At 31.0% G+C, this 22,564-nt stretch overlaps 1 protein-coding gene across 2 annotated transcripts; it reads right to left on the reverse strand.

Annotated features, from left to right (window-relative positions):
* Positions 1–5,965: 5,965 nt before the first annotated feature.
* On the reverse strand, positions 5,966–12,637 carry EMF1 (embryonic flower 1 (EMF1)). 2 transcript variants are annotated; one of them, XM_088107028.1, is made up of 7 exons: positions 12,364–12,637; positions 11,200–11,404; positions 10,065–10,450; positions 9,881–9,988; positions 8,366–9,723; positions 6,599–8,258; positions 5,966–6,494 (listed from the first exon to the last, which is right to left on the reverse strand). In XM_088107028.1, exons 2-6 carry the CDS (start codon positions 11,292–11,294, stop codon positions 6,624–6,626), a joined length of 3,582 nt encoding a protein of 1,193 aa, XP_087963154.1. In that variant the 5' UTR covers positions 11,295–11,404; positions 12,364–12,637; the 3' UTR covers positions 5,966–6,494; positions 6,599–6,623. The 2 variants fall into 2 exon arrangements, with proteins under 2 accessions (XP_087963154.1, XP_087963155.1); XM_088107029.1 differs by having other exon boundaries at positions 12,354–12,637.
* Positions 12,638–22,564: the final 9,927 nt, after the last annotated feature.

Below are 22,564 nucleotides of genomic sequence, written 5' to 3' on the forward strand. Positions count from 1 at the left end.
TCACAATTTTTTTTTTACAATTATCCTTCATTACTATCCACTTTCTCTTTCTTTTAAAAATACAAAATGAACTTAAAACCATTTTATCTTTATAAAAATTATCAAATGTTGTCCAATAACATTTTTCCTTTCTAACAAAAAAGAAAACTTGTGAAAATGATTCTATAAACATTTGATTAAATTATATAAACCCTTAAAGTTTGCATGAGTAGAGGATAAGTTTGTGCAAGAACCCTGAATTTAATTTTGAGTTTCTTCTTTGGCATAAAACTTGCCATTAAAACTTTAGCTTTATTTATATTGATGAAAATGGGCACACCAAAGAAGAAATCATTGAATATAGGACACAGCCATTATCATGCCATGCTTCCACGTTAACCCCAACCATTCACTAAATACCAGTTCACCATACATTCATTCCACTACTCCACCTTCCACATGCAATCACATAACTCCTATCTCCTACCCTCATCTAAATCTCTCTCTCTAAAACATAGCATTATAAGAAATTTCTCAGTCTTTTTTCTTCTTCTTTTTTTTAATATTTTAATTAGTTTTCATAACAATATTATATATTTTAAGAATGGTGATAAGAAACATATATAGTAGGAGGTTACGTAGCAGTATTATTACTTGGTTGATAAAGTTGAACAACCTGCCTCTGCTGCTTACACCTTATTGGGAAGTTGTCAGTGTGGGGGACTTCTTATCACAGGACCACGTGGCACCTCCTTTTCTTACCCACTCAAAAATTGAATAATTCCACTCCTTTCAATATGCACCAACCAAAATTTAACCACTGATTAAATTTAACGTCGATATATATATATATATGTATGCAAAAAGTGGTTGCAAAATTACTTATAATGAACAAAAGTATTTCGGATTCAAACATAAATCATGATACGTTCTCTTTTACGTACTGAAAATTGAAAAAAAATATATAGAAAAGTTTTACTATTGTTAGGTTGGCTGATCTGCCAGCTCATGCTGGGTAAAACTGCAGTGTTCAGTGGGGCTCTTCATGCTTCCATGATCATGTGATAGGGTTCTGCATTTTGTTTCTGCTTCAAAATCTGAAGGGCATGCATGCCAACATTATAAACTTCAACATGCATAACTTCTTTTACTTCGGCCACCACCTAAAATTTTCCGACAGTTTTAGCATTAATTAAAATCTGTGTCCTTTATGTTTCTTTCTGGTCCAAGATTTGTTTTTTTCCGAATATTTAACATAACTGTGTTGTGCTTCAAATATTAAACTTGAATTTGCTACGCTTTTGTAAAAAAATAAGGTGATTAAACTGAGATAAAAGTTCGTAACCCCATCAACTTTCGGGAAGAGTTGTTCCAGTTTCCTCATAAATCAACCAACTGCAGTTGTTGCAGTGGCAGAAAACAAATTAAAACAAGCATATAATTTCTGACGCGGTGGTTTTCATGAAGTTGAAAGTTAAATCCGTTGTTTAAAAATTACAGCGATCGAATTCAAAAGATGCGAATTCTGAACACGGTCCGTACAACTTTGGGTACTTGTAGGTTTCCACCTAACTGTTTAGATGCCGAATTTTATCCCCAAAAAAGAAAAGTTACGACAGAAGAACATTAATGTTCCTTATTCGTACGTATACGATACGAATACGAGAGTGAATACGTGGCCATGGTTTTCAGAGTTCAAAGGAGGGAATATAATACGTACGGTGATTGTAGCCATTTTTCTCGAAGAATCTGTAAAAAAGCCCTATCCAGACTTCTTCAATACTCTCTCACAAAAAGGAGAGGGAGGGAAAAATATTAACATCCATTTTTTCTTTCTTTGATTCCAAAGTATCGATTGGTCCATCCCAAAAAAGAAACCATAGGTGGCACTTTATAATGTTGTTTTAAATAAAAACCAACGGTTTGAATGATAGACAAACAAATAAGTTTGAGATTATAACCACTGTGTGTGGTTTCTGGGAACTCTAAATGATTTTAATATTATTACTCATTATATATTAATAATTCCACTGAAACGTGAAAACCCAGTATTTTAAACTTGCCGTGAGTGCTAACTCTTCCAAAGCTCACAATGAATATAGCTTACTAGTAAAACTAGCGGATATTCACAATAACCATGATCATAATTTCTCTAAAGTTTCATGAATCATGTACTTTAACCTACATTGAAGTATCTTTAGATCATAACTGATACCTTAATTTCACGGATCATGCTCAGATTGATCAAATTTTTCTACACATAGACCATGTTAATTAAATCGAAGAATTTGCATACATAATGACTTGTTCATGGATTTTATATACATGCTCTAATTTTTCTTCTGTACAATCTCAGGAGCATGCAAACGCAGAGAAATATCTGATTCATAGAGCAAGCAAGAACCTTATAAAAGGTAAAATACACACACCAGACCACACAGCACTTTCACTTTGTAGGTTGAAGAATCATGGCCTATTCTGGCTATCACATAGTGGGTTCTTTATCACTCATGCAAGAATTTGTACGGTATATATATATATATATATATATATATATATATATATATATATATATATATATATGTATGTATGTATGTATGTATATGTATACACATAAGCAAGAAGCAAAGGATTATAGTTGTTCTCTGATGTGACAAGAGAAAACCTAAAGCCTGAGATGTTCTTTTTATGTGCTTACCTAATAATTCTGGTGATTGAATTCAACTGTAGTAACCTGTTAGCTCCTAAATCGAAAGGGAGGGTGTGCATGCGGGTCGCATATTTGAATATAGATGTAACATTATTTCAATACAGTTTAATTAATAAGGTTAATTAATTATTGCATCCAAACAAGAAATAGATTCTCATAATGTTTTGATTCATAATGGTGTGAGTGGGAATCAGAAAAAGGGTGATATGATAAGTGTGATATAGAGTCTAAAAGGGCTATATATATGAACTACTTGTAGTTGTACCAAAAGACAGACACTGATGTTGTTATCTCATAAATGGAGGGAGTTACATGTTTGATATTTCTTCATCCAAGTCTTGTCAACAAGGTAGCTGGCTACTGTATGTAGCTATTTACTTTCTTCAGTAACATGATGCCTTTTTTGGTACAAAGCTTTTCTTTTCTCTTTGCCCAAACCATCACTTCCTCCTTCATCTTTCTTCTTAATTAATTTCCTCAACATTCAAGACAAGAAAAACATCCACATCTTTTCATGGTTTGCTAGTGATTGCTTATGTGTACCAGAAATTTCTGTGAAGAAACTGCTACTGCTACTTACAACTAAAATGTGGGGATTTTCTGCTAAGTATATAAACATTTATATTATGCATGAAAATCTTAAAAGTATTAGCCAGATAAAGAAAAGTTTTCTCTTCTGGTTGCATAAATATGCATATACATTGATCTATCCTAGTTTCAAAATGAAATTATCTATAAACTGCCCTATTCGTTCTTTTATCGAAAAAGGCAATTTTTAGTAATACTTGTTTTCACTAATATCTGCATTTTGTACCATTATTTAACAGTTGGACTTCGATTCTGCCTGCAAAGAAGCACATGGCGTGGATAAATGGTTCTTCAGCAATAACTATTTTTACACTGTTCTTTAAAATGTTCTATCATCATTTCTACTATTATAAGATCAATATTCATTCATTAGTTCATCCCACACATACAACCTCTAAATTTATTTTAACTAATGATTTGTATGAGTAATTTAGGTAATAATTTTTGTATTTGTATGAGAACTAAATTCAACTAGCTATAAACAATACCACGTTCATCTTTCTATCTGCATGTGATTTTATTTTAAATTAACTTATTTCAAAATGCTTCTTATAACGTAGCCAAACCTATATACAGCTGTCCTCATAATGTTTTCACCAAAAAATCTGTATTTATAACATTTTCCTGTAAAATTCAAATAAGAACTATGCTAATATTTTGAGTTCAACATGACACTTAGTTTGAGATAAATATAGCACACCTTAGTTTACAAATACCTATATATATAAATTATGAGAGACCTAATATGCAGAAAGGAAAAAGATGACAGATTATAAAAAGTGAGCAATCTCTTGAACTAATCTGATGAGTGTAATTGCTTATTGTGATGAACAGCAATGAAAGAAAGGGAAAAAGAAATTATTAAGAAAAATCCAATTGAAGAAACAGAGTCTGTCTTTGCAGTGATTGGATATATGTGGAATGGTCTGAACCAGAAAGTTCATAACCGCGTGCTAATTTTTGTCTGGCGGTCCTAACCTTACACCTTGAATTATGCTAACCAACATCATATAATTAATGTGGTACTTATTATACCTGATAGGGCTATTCATAAAGGAGTCATCAACATAATAATCCTTCTATAAAAGCATGGGATGAGTATATATATAGTGTTTGTAAGTTTTGTAAATGCAAAATTAAAATTTTATATTTGACTTAATTTTTCATAGCACAGTCATTTTTGGTCTCTTATTTTTTATCCTGGATACCTGCCAGTCTCTTTTACTTGTTTCGTTTCTTATGAACAATTTTTTTTTTAATTAGGTGCTGATACCAACGAAATATTGTAGAATGTTATTAAATAATGATGTGTTTAAATGTCAGATTTAAACACTTAAATAGACAGTAATATTTACTATTTTATTTATTATTATTATTATTTCTTACAATGAATATTCTCGTCAAACTCTTTCTCTTCAAATATTCATTGGAAAGGATCTAAATAAAAAGAAGAAGAAAGAATGAAAGTATTCAAAAATTCATTCATAAAGGTACATGCTTTCAAGACGGAGAGTGGCGAAATTAAGAAATGCTGATCATTGAACTCTTTTGTTAAATATAGAGAGGAGTCTCACTCAGTATAATTAAAGCAATTTCTAGAAAGACATACAAATCGATTCTTAAGGTTGACAATATATTTTTATTTGGTTATCAAAGTTTATGTTACATAATCTAGTTTATATATATATATATATATATATATATATATATATATATATATATATATATATATATATATATATTTATACACACACATACAAATCATATGATGAATATTTTTTAGTATGAAGCTGATCTAATTTAAAGGGCTAAAAATTAATATATCCAATAGTTAAATTGTAAGAGAAGACTGACATAAATTTCTCATATTTTAAAGACTAAATTATGTACGCGCTAAAATTTCATAGTCAAATCAATATAAATAGTTTAATTTTCTGCCCTCTTTTTCTTTTTTATTTCATTCTTTGGTCTATCTCCTTCAATCGTTCCTGTATTTTCGGGTTAAAATTTTAATCATCTTAAGGCAACTTAATCTTTAGATGTTCTTGTTTGTCTTTATTCACCAGTGCTTAGCTATATAACTTAATAATTCTCCTCTCCACCGTGGTTCCCGGAAATCACACAATCCAAAGTAGAAAGACAAAGTTATACACATGTGTTTTTTCTCCTATGCTTAACCATCTACAAAGTGAATTTTTCCTTACTTGATTATGCAGACATTGTGGTTTCTTTACATAAGAAAAAGCGCAAACGGAAATTTACAACAAAATTCGTGAGCTAACAATTATCAATAATTTGTTTTGTATTGTTATTATTACTTTCAGATTATGTGTATAATGCAACATAAGCTTAAATCAGAATATTTTAGTGTGAGCTTTTAAACAACGATATATTGAAATTTTCATTTTAAATATCCAAACAAATGACAATTTCTTCTATTCATCAATCATTAATTTATATTATTATAATATTAATGTAACATTATTGCCTTAGTTGTCAGGTTATTATTTTTCATTTTTCTTTTGTTATTTCCATAAGAGCAAAGTTATTCAGAAAGAAAGGCGGGTCCCATTAGTGATATAATTTAAAAAATGCGGGTACATTTACGACTAGTTTTCCCTCTCCTTGCTAGTTCCTACCACCTTCACATGTTATTGGCAAATCAATGTTAAATGAAGGAGATAAATCTTACTAAAGGGACAACATACGAACTTCATAAATATGCACCCAAAGAGATGGGGAATGGGTACAAACGAGGGATATAAAATGTCAATATCTAAATTTATGTTTTAGGGAAGGAACTCACATCTTAGCCCCAAACTATATCTATCGCCTTGGTTTTGCCACTTGTATGAATTGTAACCACACTATCATAGTAAGTCTATATAAGAGGCTAATTTGACACTTCCCAGTACACTTTTATGACACAAACTGATACTTTAAGGAGATATTGCGACGCTTCCCCATAGATTTTACGATACAAACATGATAAACGAACATATTTTTTGCTTACATTAATACTAATTACAACAGGTTCATTAAATAGATGCACCACGGGCCTTCTGTGTCTGTTTTATGTATCACTCGGCTTTTGGAGTGGCATCCAATCAACCCCTCCCCGAGTCAGCGAATCTCAGTATCCAAGTCAAAAGTTTGCTTCTAGGCAGAGAATGAAATTCATTTTCTATCCTCAGATTGCATGTAAAGATTTCACCAGCTGAAATATTTAAGACAGGAAAAATAAGGTGTATCAAAGACAAGCTGTATCCTAAAGTTATATTATAGCATTATAATGAAACTCAGGAGATTCTGAAAAACTACCAGATTATGGAAATAAGGAAAGGTTTCAATGTTTTGCATGCTCTTTCATTCTAGTTCCCTTCAAATTCCTCTGCTGCTTGTATCCATATGGAATGGGAAAGCGAAGCCTGTTTCTGGGAATACTCTTCTCAAATTTCAGATCTTCTCCTCTGATCATATAGATATTCCCTGTTTCTGGTATGGTTAGGTCAGCTGGGTTCCTGTTGACCATGCATGTGTTTCCAGAGATGATTTTACATGGCACTGGGGTTTCATGATTACCATTAACTTCCAATTTGCGCTGCAGTGATGTTTCTGTTTCATTACGAGGCCAGCTAATTTGCTTGCCAATTTTATTCTGCTGGGTAGATATGGAGTTCTTCAACTTTTCCTTCTTTCCAGATTTCGTTGGATTTTGACCATTGAAACCAGTAGCTCTTACTAATTTCTTATCATGCGGGGTCGATGACGATGCACCAAAGGTTGGAGGGCCAACAAAACAGCCATGCTTATCTGATAAGAAACTTCTGTTGCAATAATCTGAAGATGGCCTTTTCACGGTACCAGGGGGCTTAGACGTACCAATCTCCAACTTAGTATTGCAGTCGCCAGGATAAGAGGGCCTTTTGAGCATTTGAGTACTGACACCAACATCAAAAGCTGTTCGGGACTGCATGCCTGCATCCATAAGGCTGAGCAAATGCATGGCTGGTATTGTATCATTAGAATACAAATCAAGAGATCCCCTCAAATTTTGATGAGGCTCCATTCCACTATGTTTGCAAGGAAATGAATATTCTCCATTCATCCTGCTGAAGGTTTCAGAACCTGTATTCCTACTAAGCTTTTCTAGTCCAACAGCATTCAGATTCATGTAGTTAAGATCAGTATCCCTCTTCGTGTTTTGCTTGTGAAATGCACCAGATTGGAGAGAAGTTATGTTCATGTTACAACTAGGATGCTGAGAAGAAACAACCCTCTTGGGTAAATCATATCCTGGGGAAACATGATTTGAAGTCAAGGATGCCCAGATGCGAGAAGCTTCATCATCCTGATGTAAGATATTCATGTGTAAGCTACATCCCCCAGGGGCTTGAAAAGTCGCATTAGGGGATCCACGTTCTTCAAAACTCCCATTCAACCTGCAATTTTGAGAACTACCAAGCTGATTAGAACCAATAGCTGAAAACTGTAATCCACCTGATGGCTTCTTTTGGGACTGGGAAACGTCAAGCCCAAAGGGGGGTTGAGGAGGGCAGAGATTATTCATACTCAAATTGTTTCCATCAAATGGAGTAAAGTAATGAACAGGCTTTCTTTTGCCAGGCTTCACATTCTCTCCTCTTGTGATCATGCTGTTTTTCTTATGTTTTCCCTGAGGTTTCTCCTTTTGGCCATCTTTCAACAAGCTCATCTCCCCTTTTTTGTGTACAGTGGAGCCACCAGCAATCTGTCTTTTCCTTCCAAGAGATGGTTTTTCTAACGTGGAACTTCTATTTTCTACATCAGGAAGACACCTCTCATACTGATTCTTTGCCAATAGTTCCACAATTTCCATGGGTATATCATCTAGCATTCCCTGCTCGGACACCTCCAGTGTTTGTTCACTGTATCTTTTCACAAAACCTAGTTGGTCCACAGCTTCGATAGTCTGCTGTGTGTTTCTTGAACCATTAATTTCCTGAAAAAATAAATTATATTCACAGAAAGTTTAAACTTTGAGAAGCCAAAATGGTTCACAATTGATAAAAATAAAAAGCCATTGCAAGGGAATTTTTGGGCACTTACTTCGCAATGAACTGCTTTTCCTGAAAGAGCATTGGTTGGGTTCTTGGAAGGAATGCTTTGCCCTCCAAAGACATTATTATCACTGTCTTTCCACTTAAGCTGCGGTACTTTGGAGGTTCCATCTTGAAAAGGTATTGAGAAAGGTAGATGACTTTCAATCTGATGGATACACTTTTTGTTGTAAACATGTGCATCCACCAAATAATTGTTTAGAGAAAGATGAAGTCCCTCTTCCAGTCCTTTTCTATTTAGCAACCCTTGGGCAGAAGGAATTTGAATTGTTAAAGGCATAGTAGACCGGACTTTTTCCCCTGAATATGCATTGGAATCTTGTACTAGCATGTTATTTCTTTGCCAGGATAAAGAATCCAGCTCCACGTCAGTTTGCAGCATTTTCCCCTTTGCTTTGGACAAATTGAATTCGTGTTCCCTTCTTAGGGAGTGGGTAGGAAAATTATCCGTGGCTTTGCCAGTGAATGCAGGAGGAGCTAATCTAGAAGAATTAGTTTTAGATGCATATGCCTTTTCGGTAGTATGCATGGTTTCTTCATTTTCTCTGTGCTGTCCTACTGGTTGCTCAGAAATCAAGCAATTATCTACACCTTGAATCTTTTTGTTTTTCTTCTTACTGATTATACGGCTTCTTTCACTTTCAGTCTTATTCCAGCGGCCCTTTGTGGCATCTTGTAAATATATTCCCTTTGATACATCTTTGAAATTGGATCTAGCATCCAAAAGAGTATCAGTTGCTTTTATAACGACCTGTGAGTTCTGAACTTCATTATTTTCAACCCTCTGAAAACCCATGTTTGTAGGTCTTCGTACCTCATCCAGAGGAAACTTCCTTTTTCTCGGACCTGTGCTTGTCAAAGTAAAACCTCCTTCAATATCCCCCTTTCCTGGCAAAATTGATTGTGCCTGTGAAGCTGCAGAGGCATGTGAAGTACCGAGGGATACAGATTCTTTTATCAAGTTTTGCTCAGTCTTCAATTCACCATTGTCACTTAATAAATCAGACATCAAGCGCACCTTCCGAGGCCTTCTACGAGATAAACCAGTGGACTTTTCTGAATGATGATCCTGAAAATCATTTTCAACTGTATTGTCTATACTTCCTGCAGTTGCAGTATCATTACAAGCAACTAATTCAAGAGGAGGTCCACTTGGGTGATCGTCTGTATTGTTCACCTCCTCCATTACTGTTGCTCCTTTCCTAAAAACTGTGCAAGCTTTTATTACATCATTCTGGGATTGATTAGCTGCAGTTATTCCTCCATTGCACATCTCAGAAGAGCTCTTCTCCGTGCATTTCAGATTGCTAAAGAGCCCGGGAAGAGAAACTTCGTTACTTTCACAGTCTGTATCAGGAAAAAACAACTTTTTCTGTAAATTACAGTCTTAGTAACCAAAAACATACTAAGATTATAAACAGAAATCTATCACTTATATAATACAAAAGAATAAAAGCAGTGCGGCTTGACTTGATTGTTTTATCTCCCTGTCTGTTGAGCCTACCTTTCTTAGTAGCGTGCACTTCTGGTGGTGTGAGGTCTGGATAATTTTTTGGTGATGGAATACTTGTCACTTGGTGGTTGAGATTATCCTCCAAGCCACTGTCAAGGTCTGGGATACACACAGAAAATCAAATGACATACCAAAAAAATGATAAAAAAAAATATAGAACTGATATTTAAATTACCAATTATTCTGCTAGGTACAACTCCGGCTTTACTGCCTTTCTCATTACTATTTGGCAAGAAATCATTGATACAGCTCAGGGCAGTATTAAGATCAATTTCTCTTCTCTCAACAGCATCAAGCATTGGATCTTCCTGAATACCAGACTTGAGAGCTTCATTATTGCAATTGCTACCAGATCTGCATTCAGTACTGCAACAATTCAAGTCTGTCTGTTCGTCTTTCTGGATGCCTTTGGCAGCAATTTCTACTGCAGAGTTTTGGCATCGCCTACATCTATATTTTGGTGCATCTAATGGTAGAAACGATGGTTGTTTGTCAGACTCGTGTACTTGAAATGGCCAACATATTTTCCAGTCTTTTCTGCGAATTTCAGACACATATCCACTGCACTAACAATAAAGTAAGTGTTAAGGATCCTAAACGGGAACCAAGAGAAAGATTATTCATTCTAGATTTAAGATATCATTTAATTTCAGTTTTCTTCTTTGGTTGATGAAAGAGTTCAATAACTGAGATGCACTTCCTTTGCGTTTGTTCATGTTGCTGTCTAAATCAGAATTGGAGTTTATCTTAATAATTTGCACAAAAAGATTTGCATTTAAGATTAACATAGGTTACTGAGATAAAACTTTGATTTTGATTGACGAACAATACCAAAAGCACCTATGGAATTACATATACGTTTTGAATGTCGACATATATCCTTAAATTCACTAGAAAACTAACACTTATCGACATTCTGTAAATCCAAAACTTTCCGTAGGTGAGCATTCACCACCCATTTGATTCTTAACGAGATCTAATTCCCATGCATTAGTCCACGGGCTTTGAACTTTAAACTGCCAATAGTTACAAACAACTTTCTGCCGCTATTAGCTAATAAACTTTACAGTGCTACTAGTTGCAATCATCTGTATGACACTATTACTGTACTATGGTGGTCACATACATTAGGAATTTAGGATCTCGTCTAATAAGAACAAGAAGTTGTAAACTGTTGACATCAATTACAAGATACTAAGCACTAAGTGGATGGCAGACATAAGCTGTATAACACAAATTTGCTTCCCTCTCCTCCATCTCTTGACAAAATAGTAGGATAGTAAGAATATGTAGCATCAAGGCCAACATACCGTATCGAGAAATGTTCACATTTGCCTGCATCCCTCTTGCGAGTAGACTCAGCAAGATCTATGGAGATTGAGTCAATGTGAATATACGACCCCATAAACTCAGTGACAGTATTTAAAACCACCTTGAAAATGATTTTCCACAGCTATGCATGCACATCCTCAAAGTACAAGCAAGCACCTAGAATCTCAGATTATATGGTGTTTCCTGCCAACACAACTTAAACTTATAAAACTTGAAATGGAAACAAAGGATCAAACAATTAAGTCAAGAGACATCGTCAATTAAACGACAGTAACACTAGAACTTCAACAAAAAACTAAAAACACTGCTTAATCAAGCTTTGTATAAAATTAGGGTTTATCCAAATCAGCTAACAAATGAAAAGGAAAACGACGGCAAACAAGGGCAAAGTCCACGAAAAAATAATATACAACCAACCACGACCTCATACACAACGATTAATCACATAAAATAACAACCTCCAACATTATGAAAGTTCCTAAACCCTAGTTTTCCACTCGATAAAACAACAACAAAGATGCTCGAAGTCAACAATTGAACATTTGAAACGCAACGGCACAGAAAAGAACCCATACAATCCCTTCACAGACTAAAACATTCACACACCAACAGTACCAAGCGTCTCGCTAGGGCTTTTCAAAATCAAAGGCCAAACTGGTAATCTCGCAGCGAAAATACCGACTCAGTGTATGAATTAACGCGATGTTGGAAAAAATGCCCATCATAAACGCATGCAAGGAGCTGAAAACAAACGACGAACCGAAGCGCAACAATCCACAAAAGCCTAAATCCTAGGGTTCACCGACCAACACAAATCACCTCTTGTCCAGAGATAAACGAAATTAACGCGGCAAGAATTAACGAGCAACAAAAACGAGAGAGAGAAAAAAATTATAAAAAAAAAAGCGTGAAATGGCAGCAATAAAGCGAGACGCAGAAAAAAAAAAAAAAGAAACGCAAAGCAAAGCAAAAGCTGAAGTGGACACACCATAAACAGTACAGTGACCTTAATATCTAAAACAAATCAAAACACGCTCAAGAGCATCCAAGAACCGGTCCCCGATCAACACGGAATCAATCACCGAGTTGAAAACCGGGGGCGAAAAGGAATAATCTGGAGACGAAGGCCCACCCGAACTCACCTGCGGAGCACCACAGACGATCCCTCCCGCCTCCTCGCCGATTCGAAACGGCTCCGCGACGAAACCGCACCGAAGGCCAGCGCATTCAACGGCTGAGCTACCTGGAGCAGCTCGGAGCTCCGATTCCCTACCGTACGAGCATAATTTGACTGAGAAGGACTCAGAAACCCTAGAGAGAGAGGGCTTTCGATTCTTTCGGATGAGAGAGAGTGTGCGCTTGTAAGAGAGAGAGTGAGTGAGAGAGAGAATTTTTATCCTCTTGTCCTTGGAAGAAGGCGTGTTTGTTTTGTATATTAAAAAAACCCATAGCGAGTCATGTTTATGTAGGATCCATATGCATAGAAATTGTAGATGTAGAGAGAGAGTGTTAGGAGAGAGACAGCTCCATCCAATAATAAATGAACACGTGGCGTAAATGTGCGGCTCTTATCGCTAACCATTTATAATGGGGTTTGTGGAGCGAGGAAACCCTAGGCCGAAGGTGAAAAAATAAAAGCGGGTACAGTACTCGCGCGTGTTCCTCACGCTCTCCCTTTTTCAGCGTTTTCATTTATTAATTTGTGCCTGTCGTGTCATCCAAGGTTAAAAGTGCTGCTCATGCCCTTTGCACATTAAACGTTTTTCATTGGTGCGTGGTCTGCACCGTGCCTAGGAGAGAATGGAATTGGGTGCGACTGGGACAATATTTGAAACCCTAAGTTTTTGTTTTTTATTTGGTTTTTTATTTAATAAATACGGAGCGTTTATGTTTTAACCCTAAACATTTTGCAGCAGACACATCTCCACCCTGTCCCAAACCAGTAATGGTGTTGGTAGATGTAACGTTAGAGTTTGGCTTTTTGATTAAAAGAATGACACTCTCAACTTACGTATTCAAATACGAAGAAGAAATTCGAAATTTCGGCATTTACTATATACAATTTATAATGGGTACACGATGTTGTCCATAAATCATAAATACACAGTGACACGTTTCAAACTCATTTATAAAATTAACTATGACGTGAGATTTCTTTTCATTGAAATAATATGATCTCTGCAGGATAATAAATAAGCGAATAATTACAAAAATATTAACTTTTGTATCCATTTAGCTCTCGCAATTACTGTTTAAGCTCACTTCAAAAATAATGCCTAAAAAGTGTTAAAATCAAGGAAACGTATTTAATGATGCGCAATTATTTATATTTTGACAGTACTGTGTCAATTATTTATGGCAAAGTTGTGTAAGAAACATGCTGATAAAAGAATTTAGGCCGAACGTGAATATTTTGCCTTTATGGAAGTAGAATAATTTAACGAGTTAAGATGGTGGTGAGTTAATTTGTAAATATAAAAGAAAAAGAAAATAATGGTAATTATTATTCCCACTAAATGACAGAGAGAGTAAAGAAATTGCAGTAGTTTTGGATTTAGTTTAGTTTTGATTGTTGAAATGACATGTAGAAGAGTTAAAAAATGATAGAAGCTATGAATCTGGAAATAAAAGTAACGTTTCCGAATTTCGGGCAATTCCATCTATATACGTCTCACTTTTCTTCCGAGGTTTCATTAATGTAGGGTGAATAGAGAGAACAACATTTCCTACAGAAAACACCTAGATCATAGTCTAGATTACCATTATTAAGTAAGGTCCCGTTTTATGCAATAGAGAAAAGCCATTTCCCACATATGTATATACGTGGACTTTACTTCACCCCAAATTTCTCTTCCTACACCTTAATTTGTAGCAAAAATCATGCATAAATTATACCTATCTTACATGTTATTCCAGCTGGTAATAATAAGTGATTTTCTTAAGAGAAACATGATGATGAAGATTTATGGCAAAGAAACTGGACTCTATCTTACGTTTTTTCAATCTTTTTATATATAAATTGGTAGGGATATATACCTTCTAATATTGGGGTAGAGGGCCCTATGTGCCACCATGCATGTATATATATACCAATAAATAAATAATGTTATAGGGAAGTGTCTGCATGACCCATGTGATCATATGAAATGAAACCAATAAAATTAAAGAAAGCTGTACAAAAATCACACTTGTCCAAAACCTTCTACCCACCTCACGTACCATCATCTTATTTTTACCCAAATAAAACGATCCATCCATATAACCCAAAAGTTCCATTTATTTTTTTCCTTCATCATAAAATATATTTTTTTTTATTTATTAAAAATGTCGAATCTAGTGCTTTTCCTCGACCAACTTTAATGCGTACAACTTTGCATCCGATGATTCTCATTTAAACATCTCTCTCTCTCTCCCTCTCTCACTCATATATATCCAAATTAATTAGTACAAGCTGGTTTAATCATACCAATCTAAACCTACAAAAAGAGAGTCCATCTCTTCACGGAATATTAATATTGTTCTTAGAACTGTGACATTGATTATCAGTACTATGTAAGTACTGACACATTTCTTTACATAACCATCTATATATAACTCAGATTCACGTATTCTTGGCTATCTACCAACTTACTGTCACCTCTTCCACCTATTATAACTGATAACAAATTTAACACTTCTCACTAATCCACTTACTTCCATGCTATCTAATTTACTATACAATTTAATAAACACTTATATATATACTTCGCTTATCTAACAAGAATTCCCTGTCACAGTTAGCCGTAGACTGATGGAACAATTCTCAGTATGAAGTATGAACTATGCAGGATCCTCCCATAAATTTTTATTAATATATATATATATATATATATATATATATATAGGTAGATAGTGTGTGTGTATATGTACATGTGTGTGAAGAGATGTTTAACAGATGGATCCATTGTATCATTTGGCTGTGTATGGATGCGAATTACATGAAGCATTGTTATTAATGTGCAAAACAAATGAAAATTCTACTCAAGGTTTACTCAACAGATGATATTATTTATTCTGCATAAAAAATTGTGTCCTTCATCAGTTATTCTGCAGTAAAACTTGTATGTTTTGAAAGTCTGTGTGCTAAACTTTACCACCTATACCTACATATATATATATATATATATATATACACACACAGAGACACTAGTTTTTACTAACCCTACTGTTGATAATATTTCACACCCTTGTTTAGTTTGTAGCAGTTATTTGTGATGTAATGGCTATTGGGTTGGTTGAGATATGCAAGCCTAAGATAATTTAATACTTTATATGATTTTGTCCAGTGTTAAATTTTATTCCTAAATTACTATACTGGATATGTATATCATAAAATTTATTCTAAAGAAACACTAAAGGCACACTAATTATATTCATATGTACATAAAGAAAAATATGTGTGGGGCTTTACTACAAATTAAACTAAAGATTCATAATTAGTTAACCTTCATTAATAATTCCTCCTGAAAAACTGAAGCATCTTTTATTTAATTTTTTTTCATTTTTAGGTGAAAGATGAATAATTAATTTGAAATAAAGGAAAGATAATTAGAAAGGGTAAAAGGAGTGATAAAATATATTATATATATAGAAATGTTGAATAGGCTTTTTTTTTTTCTAAATTTCATTATCTGTCACGTCATTTTCATGTCTCTAATAATTCAGAAGGCTCTTATCTGATGAATTGCCAGTTTGTACCAGAGCTGAAGGGTACCTGCTGTTTGGCAACATAGACTCGTAATACGACACACTTGGGTTTTTTTGTGTGATACCCCTATTGGCAGTGTTTGTAAGTTGGTGGCTAAACTTTTCTCACCAGTTAAGATCCATCTGGTTTATTGAGAGTAATTAATTAACATTAACCGAGTTGATTATTTAACTAATTAATGAGAAAAGGATGATTAGTTATAGTTTGTAGAAGAATCTGTGTATGTGGGATTTGTGTGGATGAGAATGAAAGGGTGAGAAAAGGGATAAAAGGAAGAGAGAATGATATTAGGCATTAGGCATTAGGAAGAAAAAAAAATGGTGATGAGTGATGAGAGGCAAAACTGGGATGAGTGTGTTGAGATGCAGAATGGGTGTGGGTGGGGAAGGGTTGATGGAAAGGACAGCACTAGTTGTGTTGTGTGTGTATTATATATATTTGTAAAAGTTACCTCTTGCCAATGCCGACTCAATGCGCAATTCAAGGCTTTTCCAAGGCTTCTTGTCCTAAACCACTTAAATCTTCATCCCTTACTTAGTACTGTCATAATTAGTTTCTAAGTTTTCTTATATAATACCACACTTTACTATTTAAATCGTGCAATTTTTTTTATCATGTTATTAGTGTTAATAAATTTATTAAGTGACATTTGATTAAAAAAAAGTAGGAAAAAATAGTGAGATATATAGGGAAAGTTAAATAAGAAAAGGAAAATACATATTATAAGTTTTTGCTTAATTAATAACCAGTTCATTGATGAATTTTTCTAGAGCGAAACTTTGTTAAGTGTAGGATTGTATTTTCTATATTATTTTATTGAAAAAATTAATACGCTTATTTTGTAAACAGTATTTATTTGTAATGATTACATGATACATGATGTCGTACATTCTAGCATTCATAATCAAATGGTGAAGATTTCGTTGTTCACAAATTGTGAAACAAAATCTAAAATTAGAAAAACAGTGTAAGTTTAAATTCACAATGCATGAGATGTTGCAAAAATGCGTGAAAAATTTAGAGCATAGAATATTAATTGATGTAATTAAGGATTAACTGAAAAGATTGAAATAATTAGTATAAGTAATACGTTAGAAGGAATATTTAGGATGATTAGTCTGAAATAATCAAACATGATATAACATATAGGTTGTATGAGTAGTTTAAAAATAAGTAAATGTATAAAAATAAACTGAATATTATTAATGAAAAATTACATTAAATAAATTGTTTATAATTAATTAACTATTCTATATATTTCTGTCTTCACTTCATGCACACTTGACTGGCTACTTACAAGATTGAAATGTAAATTTTCAGTATTACACTTTTTATATTAGTAAGTTTAATTTTACCTAAAATCTCATTTTTCATCTTCCTAATGTGCTTATTTGACCAGTTTGGTTCTTTCAAAATTTTCAGAAATATTTAATATAATATTTAAATTGTCTTATTATATATATATATATATAGAGAGAGAGAGAGAGAGAGAGAGATTTACAGTAATATTAAACAAGATATTGAAACATTTATTTTATTTACATGTTAACATATTGATATTGATTCAACAGATTTAACTAAAAATATGTATTATTTTTAAGAAAAAAGATTAAATTCACAAAATGATAAATCCATTTTAAAACTATATGCATATTTAAGCTTTTAAGAAGACTGTTGTTTTAAAAATTTTAACACATAATTATGCATTTCTTTCAATTATACTTTTATATGGAGTTGAGTGTTTAATATTTTTAGTATACTTTTAATAATATGGAGCTTTATATTGTACTTATAATGGAATATTAAATGTTATTTCTTATCTTTTCATTTTTGACACTGTAATTTTATATATTTCTCATTTCTAAAGCTGAAAATAATATGATTATGCATGCTTCTGTTAATTTTCAACATTATTTTTACATTTTGAATTAATTTATGTATATATTTGCATTAATGATGTAAAAAAACTCTCATAATACTTTATTAAGAACTTATTATATTTATCCAAAAACCTGAAAACACTGGCAGAAATAAATAATATAATAAAATAGGAACGGAAACTTTTCGTACAGATGAAATTGGTAGAAATCATATAGAAAATTTCTAAATTTTAAAAAGGATAATTTAAAGTTTAGGATATACAGTTAAATGTTTTCAATTTTGCTGTAAACCTTATAAACATCCAAAATCTGAAGAGGAGTAATTGGAATAAAATTAAAAAACTACCATAATTAAGTCTAAAATTTTAAGGACAGCTTTATGTAAGTTATAATAATCATAAAAAGTAATGATAACAGAACTGCAAGCAGATGTACGGACTAATCGATAATAAGAGGGTGAAACGGTTGTAATTTGAATTTAGTATTTTAAGCTTTATCCATTTACTTTATCGTGGAATCATGGGTTAATTCCGTGAATTTTTTTTATTGTGAATTTATATTAAATTAAAAGTTTTTAATGAAAAATTATTTTGTATTTAAAATAAAATAATATAAATATAGTGAATTTCTAAATAAAACATTTAAAATATGTGGTTGAATGATGATTATTATTATATGATTGTATAAAAAGACGTGTAGTATCATGTTAAAAATAACATTTAAAATTTATAATATATTTATAAACATTAAAATATAAATTTTGAGTCGTGTTTTGATATCGAGTGCATCGATTTTGTTATTAAAAGAAAAAATCGTTATAATTACCATATTCTTGAGGCATTCATCACTTTGGAGACTAAAATATTCTTACAGTTTTTATTAAAAACGTTTAAAAGAAATAAAAGAAAAAAGTATTTAATTTGTCTTAAATTTAAATATATAAATAATATCATACTATTAAGTATGCTAAAAACAAGTAAACGTTTATAAAATTTCATTCATTATTTAAATCTAAATTTATTTAACATTATTCGCTCATTCAATTAAATCTGATTGTATATTCAAATTTTCATCTAATTCATTCAAATTCTATTAGATACAATTTTTTTACTCAATCCAAACGCTAATTTTTCAAAGCACATTATACTATAATAATTTTTAATAAAACCTTAGATACACAATATTAATTTTTCATACAACAAAATAATATAATCAAACATGGTTTTTTTTTTATAAAAAACTATTTGGTCATTTTAGTTAAAATAATTTAATTGTGTTTGTTACCTATATGTTTATGTAAAATTAAAACTAAACATCTATTTGAAATTAATTTGATTAACTCAAATTGAAATTCATTATTATAACATTCATATTCCATCATTTGATCCATTGGATTAGACGGTATTTGAATATATTTACTTGAAGGCGATGACATATTACTATACTGATTGAAAATATTAATGAATCTCATTAAATGTGAATTTGAATATGTGTATAGAGTTTTTAGACATGTACTATATTAATTAATAAGAGTTTTATGGTTGTCTGAAACAAAATTAAGTACATGTATAGAGACATGTAGACAAGTTTCACATCCCAAGAATATATGTGGTAAATTGGAGTTCGATATGCTCCATATAAGTGTAACACAAAGTACTCATAGGCATTTTTTTACCCACAAGTGTTATAAAGGACCATGAAAGCGATTGATAAATAACTTAGCACTTTGATGACCACCAAGTATCACTGATAGTGACATAGCATCCAACTTAATATCAGTATATGTTTGGAAACATGATAACTCACTATGTACAAAATACATTTTACTTTTTATAAATTTATTCTTTTATTGTTTAGAGACTCCTAATACAAGATTTTCGGTAACTCTTTTTCTACTGTTATGTCTTGTAAAAAGGAAAGAATAAGTAATTTTTTTAAATATTTTTAATTAAAATTTTATTAAAAAGTTTGTCTTAATGATTGTCTAATTTTTTTTATATTTTTTATTTTATTTTTTTCGTCAAATTATATTATTATTTTAGTTTAATAGTTATTTTGGTTTTTAGGATGTTATTAAACTTATTATTTTTTACACGAAATAAAGTTTTTAAGTATTTAAGAGTTTTTTAATTTAAATGTTAGTATTTAATATTAAATAAACTATTGAGTACCTAAAATTTTTATACTTTTTTTTATGTTTTTCTAATTTTAAACACAACACCGTCAACTTCAGTATCGGATCTTTATAAATTTAGCTATTTTTTAAAAACAATGTATTGTATTTTTTCACATTAAATACTAAAAAAAATCAAACCAACCGTATGAAAATATAAAACAATATCATTTTATAAAACAATTAATATTTAAAATTTTCATTTTTTACAATCCAAATTTATGGTATTGTGTTTGAAGCTATAAAATCAAATAGAAATTTGGACAATAGATTCAATTAAAAAATATTTTGTTAACATGTATTTAATTAAAAATAACTAAATTTATAATAAACTAAATTTAACTATGTTTTTTTTCACCTAAAAATAATTAAGCCTAATATGTCAGCTTTTATAAAATTAAACAACTCTAATATACTATTAATATGTGATTCCATTATTAATATAAGTGTTTGCATATAAACAAGTTTTAATATTTTGTAGTCTAATATGTGAATTTTTTTTTTAAAGAATGTCATATTACGCATCATAATAAATTTTTACATTTTAGCAATTTTTACACAACAAACACGTCAATCGTTTTTCATTATATAAAAATTTATTAAAAACAGATAAAAATAATACAAAACTTGTGAAAAACCTTATACTTCATCACAAGACATAAATAAACTATATTTATTGTGAAAAAAGAAATAAAATACTAAATCATTTATATTAAAAAATTAACTACCTTATTAGTATAATGAATTCTTTCAAAAAAAAATATATAAGAAATTTTGAACTACATACATTTTCTTATAGGAATATAAAAAACCACTTGTTTATTCAAACAATCATGATTTTCTAACCAAAACTTTTATACACTACTTTCCTAAACTTCACCTAAACAGAAGTCTATTAAAAAAAACTGAAAAAAATGCTCATCTAACTTTCTCTAAAAACAAGAAAATATTTTTTTAACAATTTTTTTACATCTATGTGATAGCTCGTGATTGACCCATTTCAAATATACATACTAATAAAATAATTATACATAATTTATTGTCAAAAAATTATTAAAAAAAATTAACATATCATAATTCAAAATAACAGTACACAAAGCTAAACTAGGACAATTTTCAGCATTTATGTTAAACTAACTAAGAGATGAAACTTTTCATAAATTAATAACCACACATTAAAACACCGTTATAATTAGAAAAACAAATTCTATTAATATTCTCGAAAAAAATAATATACTACCTATACTAACATTTTTTTCACGCCTTAAAACACCAGCATCACTTAAATTAGGAATTGATAACATTCTTAACTTCAATTAAAATTTGAAAAATTTAGGAATTTTTACTTAAATCATCACTTCATGAAAGATAGTAAGGCATGTTAGTTTCTTGCATACAGTGAATAACTTTTGTATGTAAAAATCTATATTAGACTTTTCATAATTAATTTTTTTTATCCAAGTGATTTCAATTCATAACTAAATATTAATGTTAAACCTTTTATAAATACAAATAAAAAGAGTTAATTAACTTAAGAAAAGCTGAAAACACAAATTACATAACATTCAAATCAAAACATAATTAAACCTTTAATTTTATAATTCTCATCGCTAATATTATTTGTTAATACTTTTTGTTATACTTATCCTCTTGTTATTAATTATCACAAATAATGAGTGATAATAAGTAACACTTGCCAAAATCATCAAAATCTTTTGGTAGGATAAACAAAGTTCAAATCCATGATATAACCTAGATTAATCTGAAATGGTGTTTGTTTTAATGTATTGAAAACTATTTTCAGCCAAGGATTAAGTCTGGTGGAAAACATGAATATTAATGAAAATTTATAAAACTCTCTTCCAAAGAAAGTTCACATTTATTATACAAGAATATTTATATTTAATGTACCAGGCTGTTTACTATAAATTTGAATTTTTTTATAGGAAAATAATTTTTGAAAATACAACGTTTTATTACTTTTTAGTAGACATTTTATATAAGTTTTAATTTCTTAAATACAATAATCTCTAGATATATAAATTATTTATATTTCTTTTACTTATATTTTTATTATAAAAGGTTAGTGGAAATGAAAATGATGATTTTCCGTAATCAGTATATATTATTCTCATTTCATTCTATTACATATTCCTCTTACTTTTAGTTTATATTTTAATGAAATATATTTTCATTTTTTCCTATAACTAAATACCTAACTATTATGTTTATAAGAAAATCAATCATTTTCTTTGAAAGATTATGAGAAAATTAATCCTGGACATAACAATCTTACAAATAGAATTCCTGGAAATTTAACATCATGCTCGTTTTAATTTGTATGTTCATAGCCATTTTAAATTTAGTTTATAATATTAGTAATGAATAATTAACAATCATAATTCCTAATGATTTAGTAAAACCATATTATTAAATTTAAGCAAAATTTTATATTATTTTGTGCCAAGAGAAAGGTAAATCAGGGTAAGTTACATGTGAGATCCATATTATTATATTTTGTTTTGGATTTCTATATTTGAATA

This window comes from Vigna umbellata, chromosome 2 (genome assembly GCF_029865625.1).
Source record: "Vigna umbellata cultivar VRB3 chromosome 2, Vumbellata_1.0, whole genome shotgun sequence".
Classification (NCBI taxonomy): Eukaryota; Viridiplantae; Streptophyta; class Magnoliopsida; order Fabales; family Fabaceae; genus Vigna; species Vigna umbellata.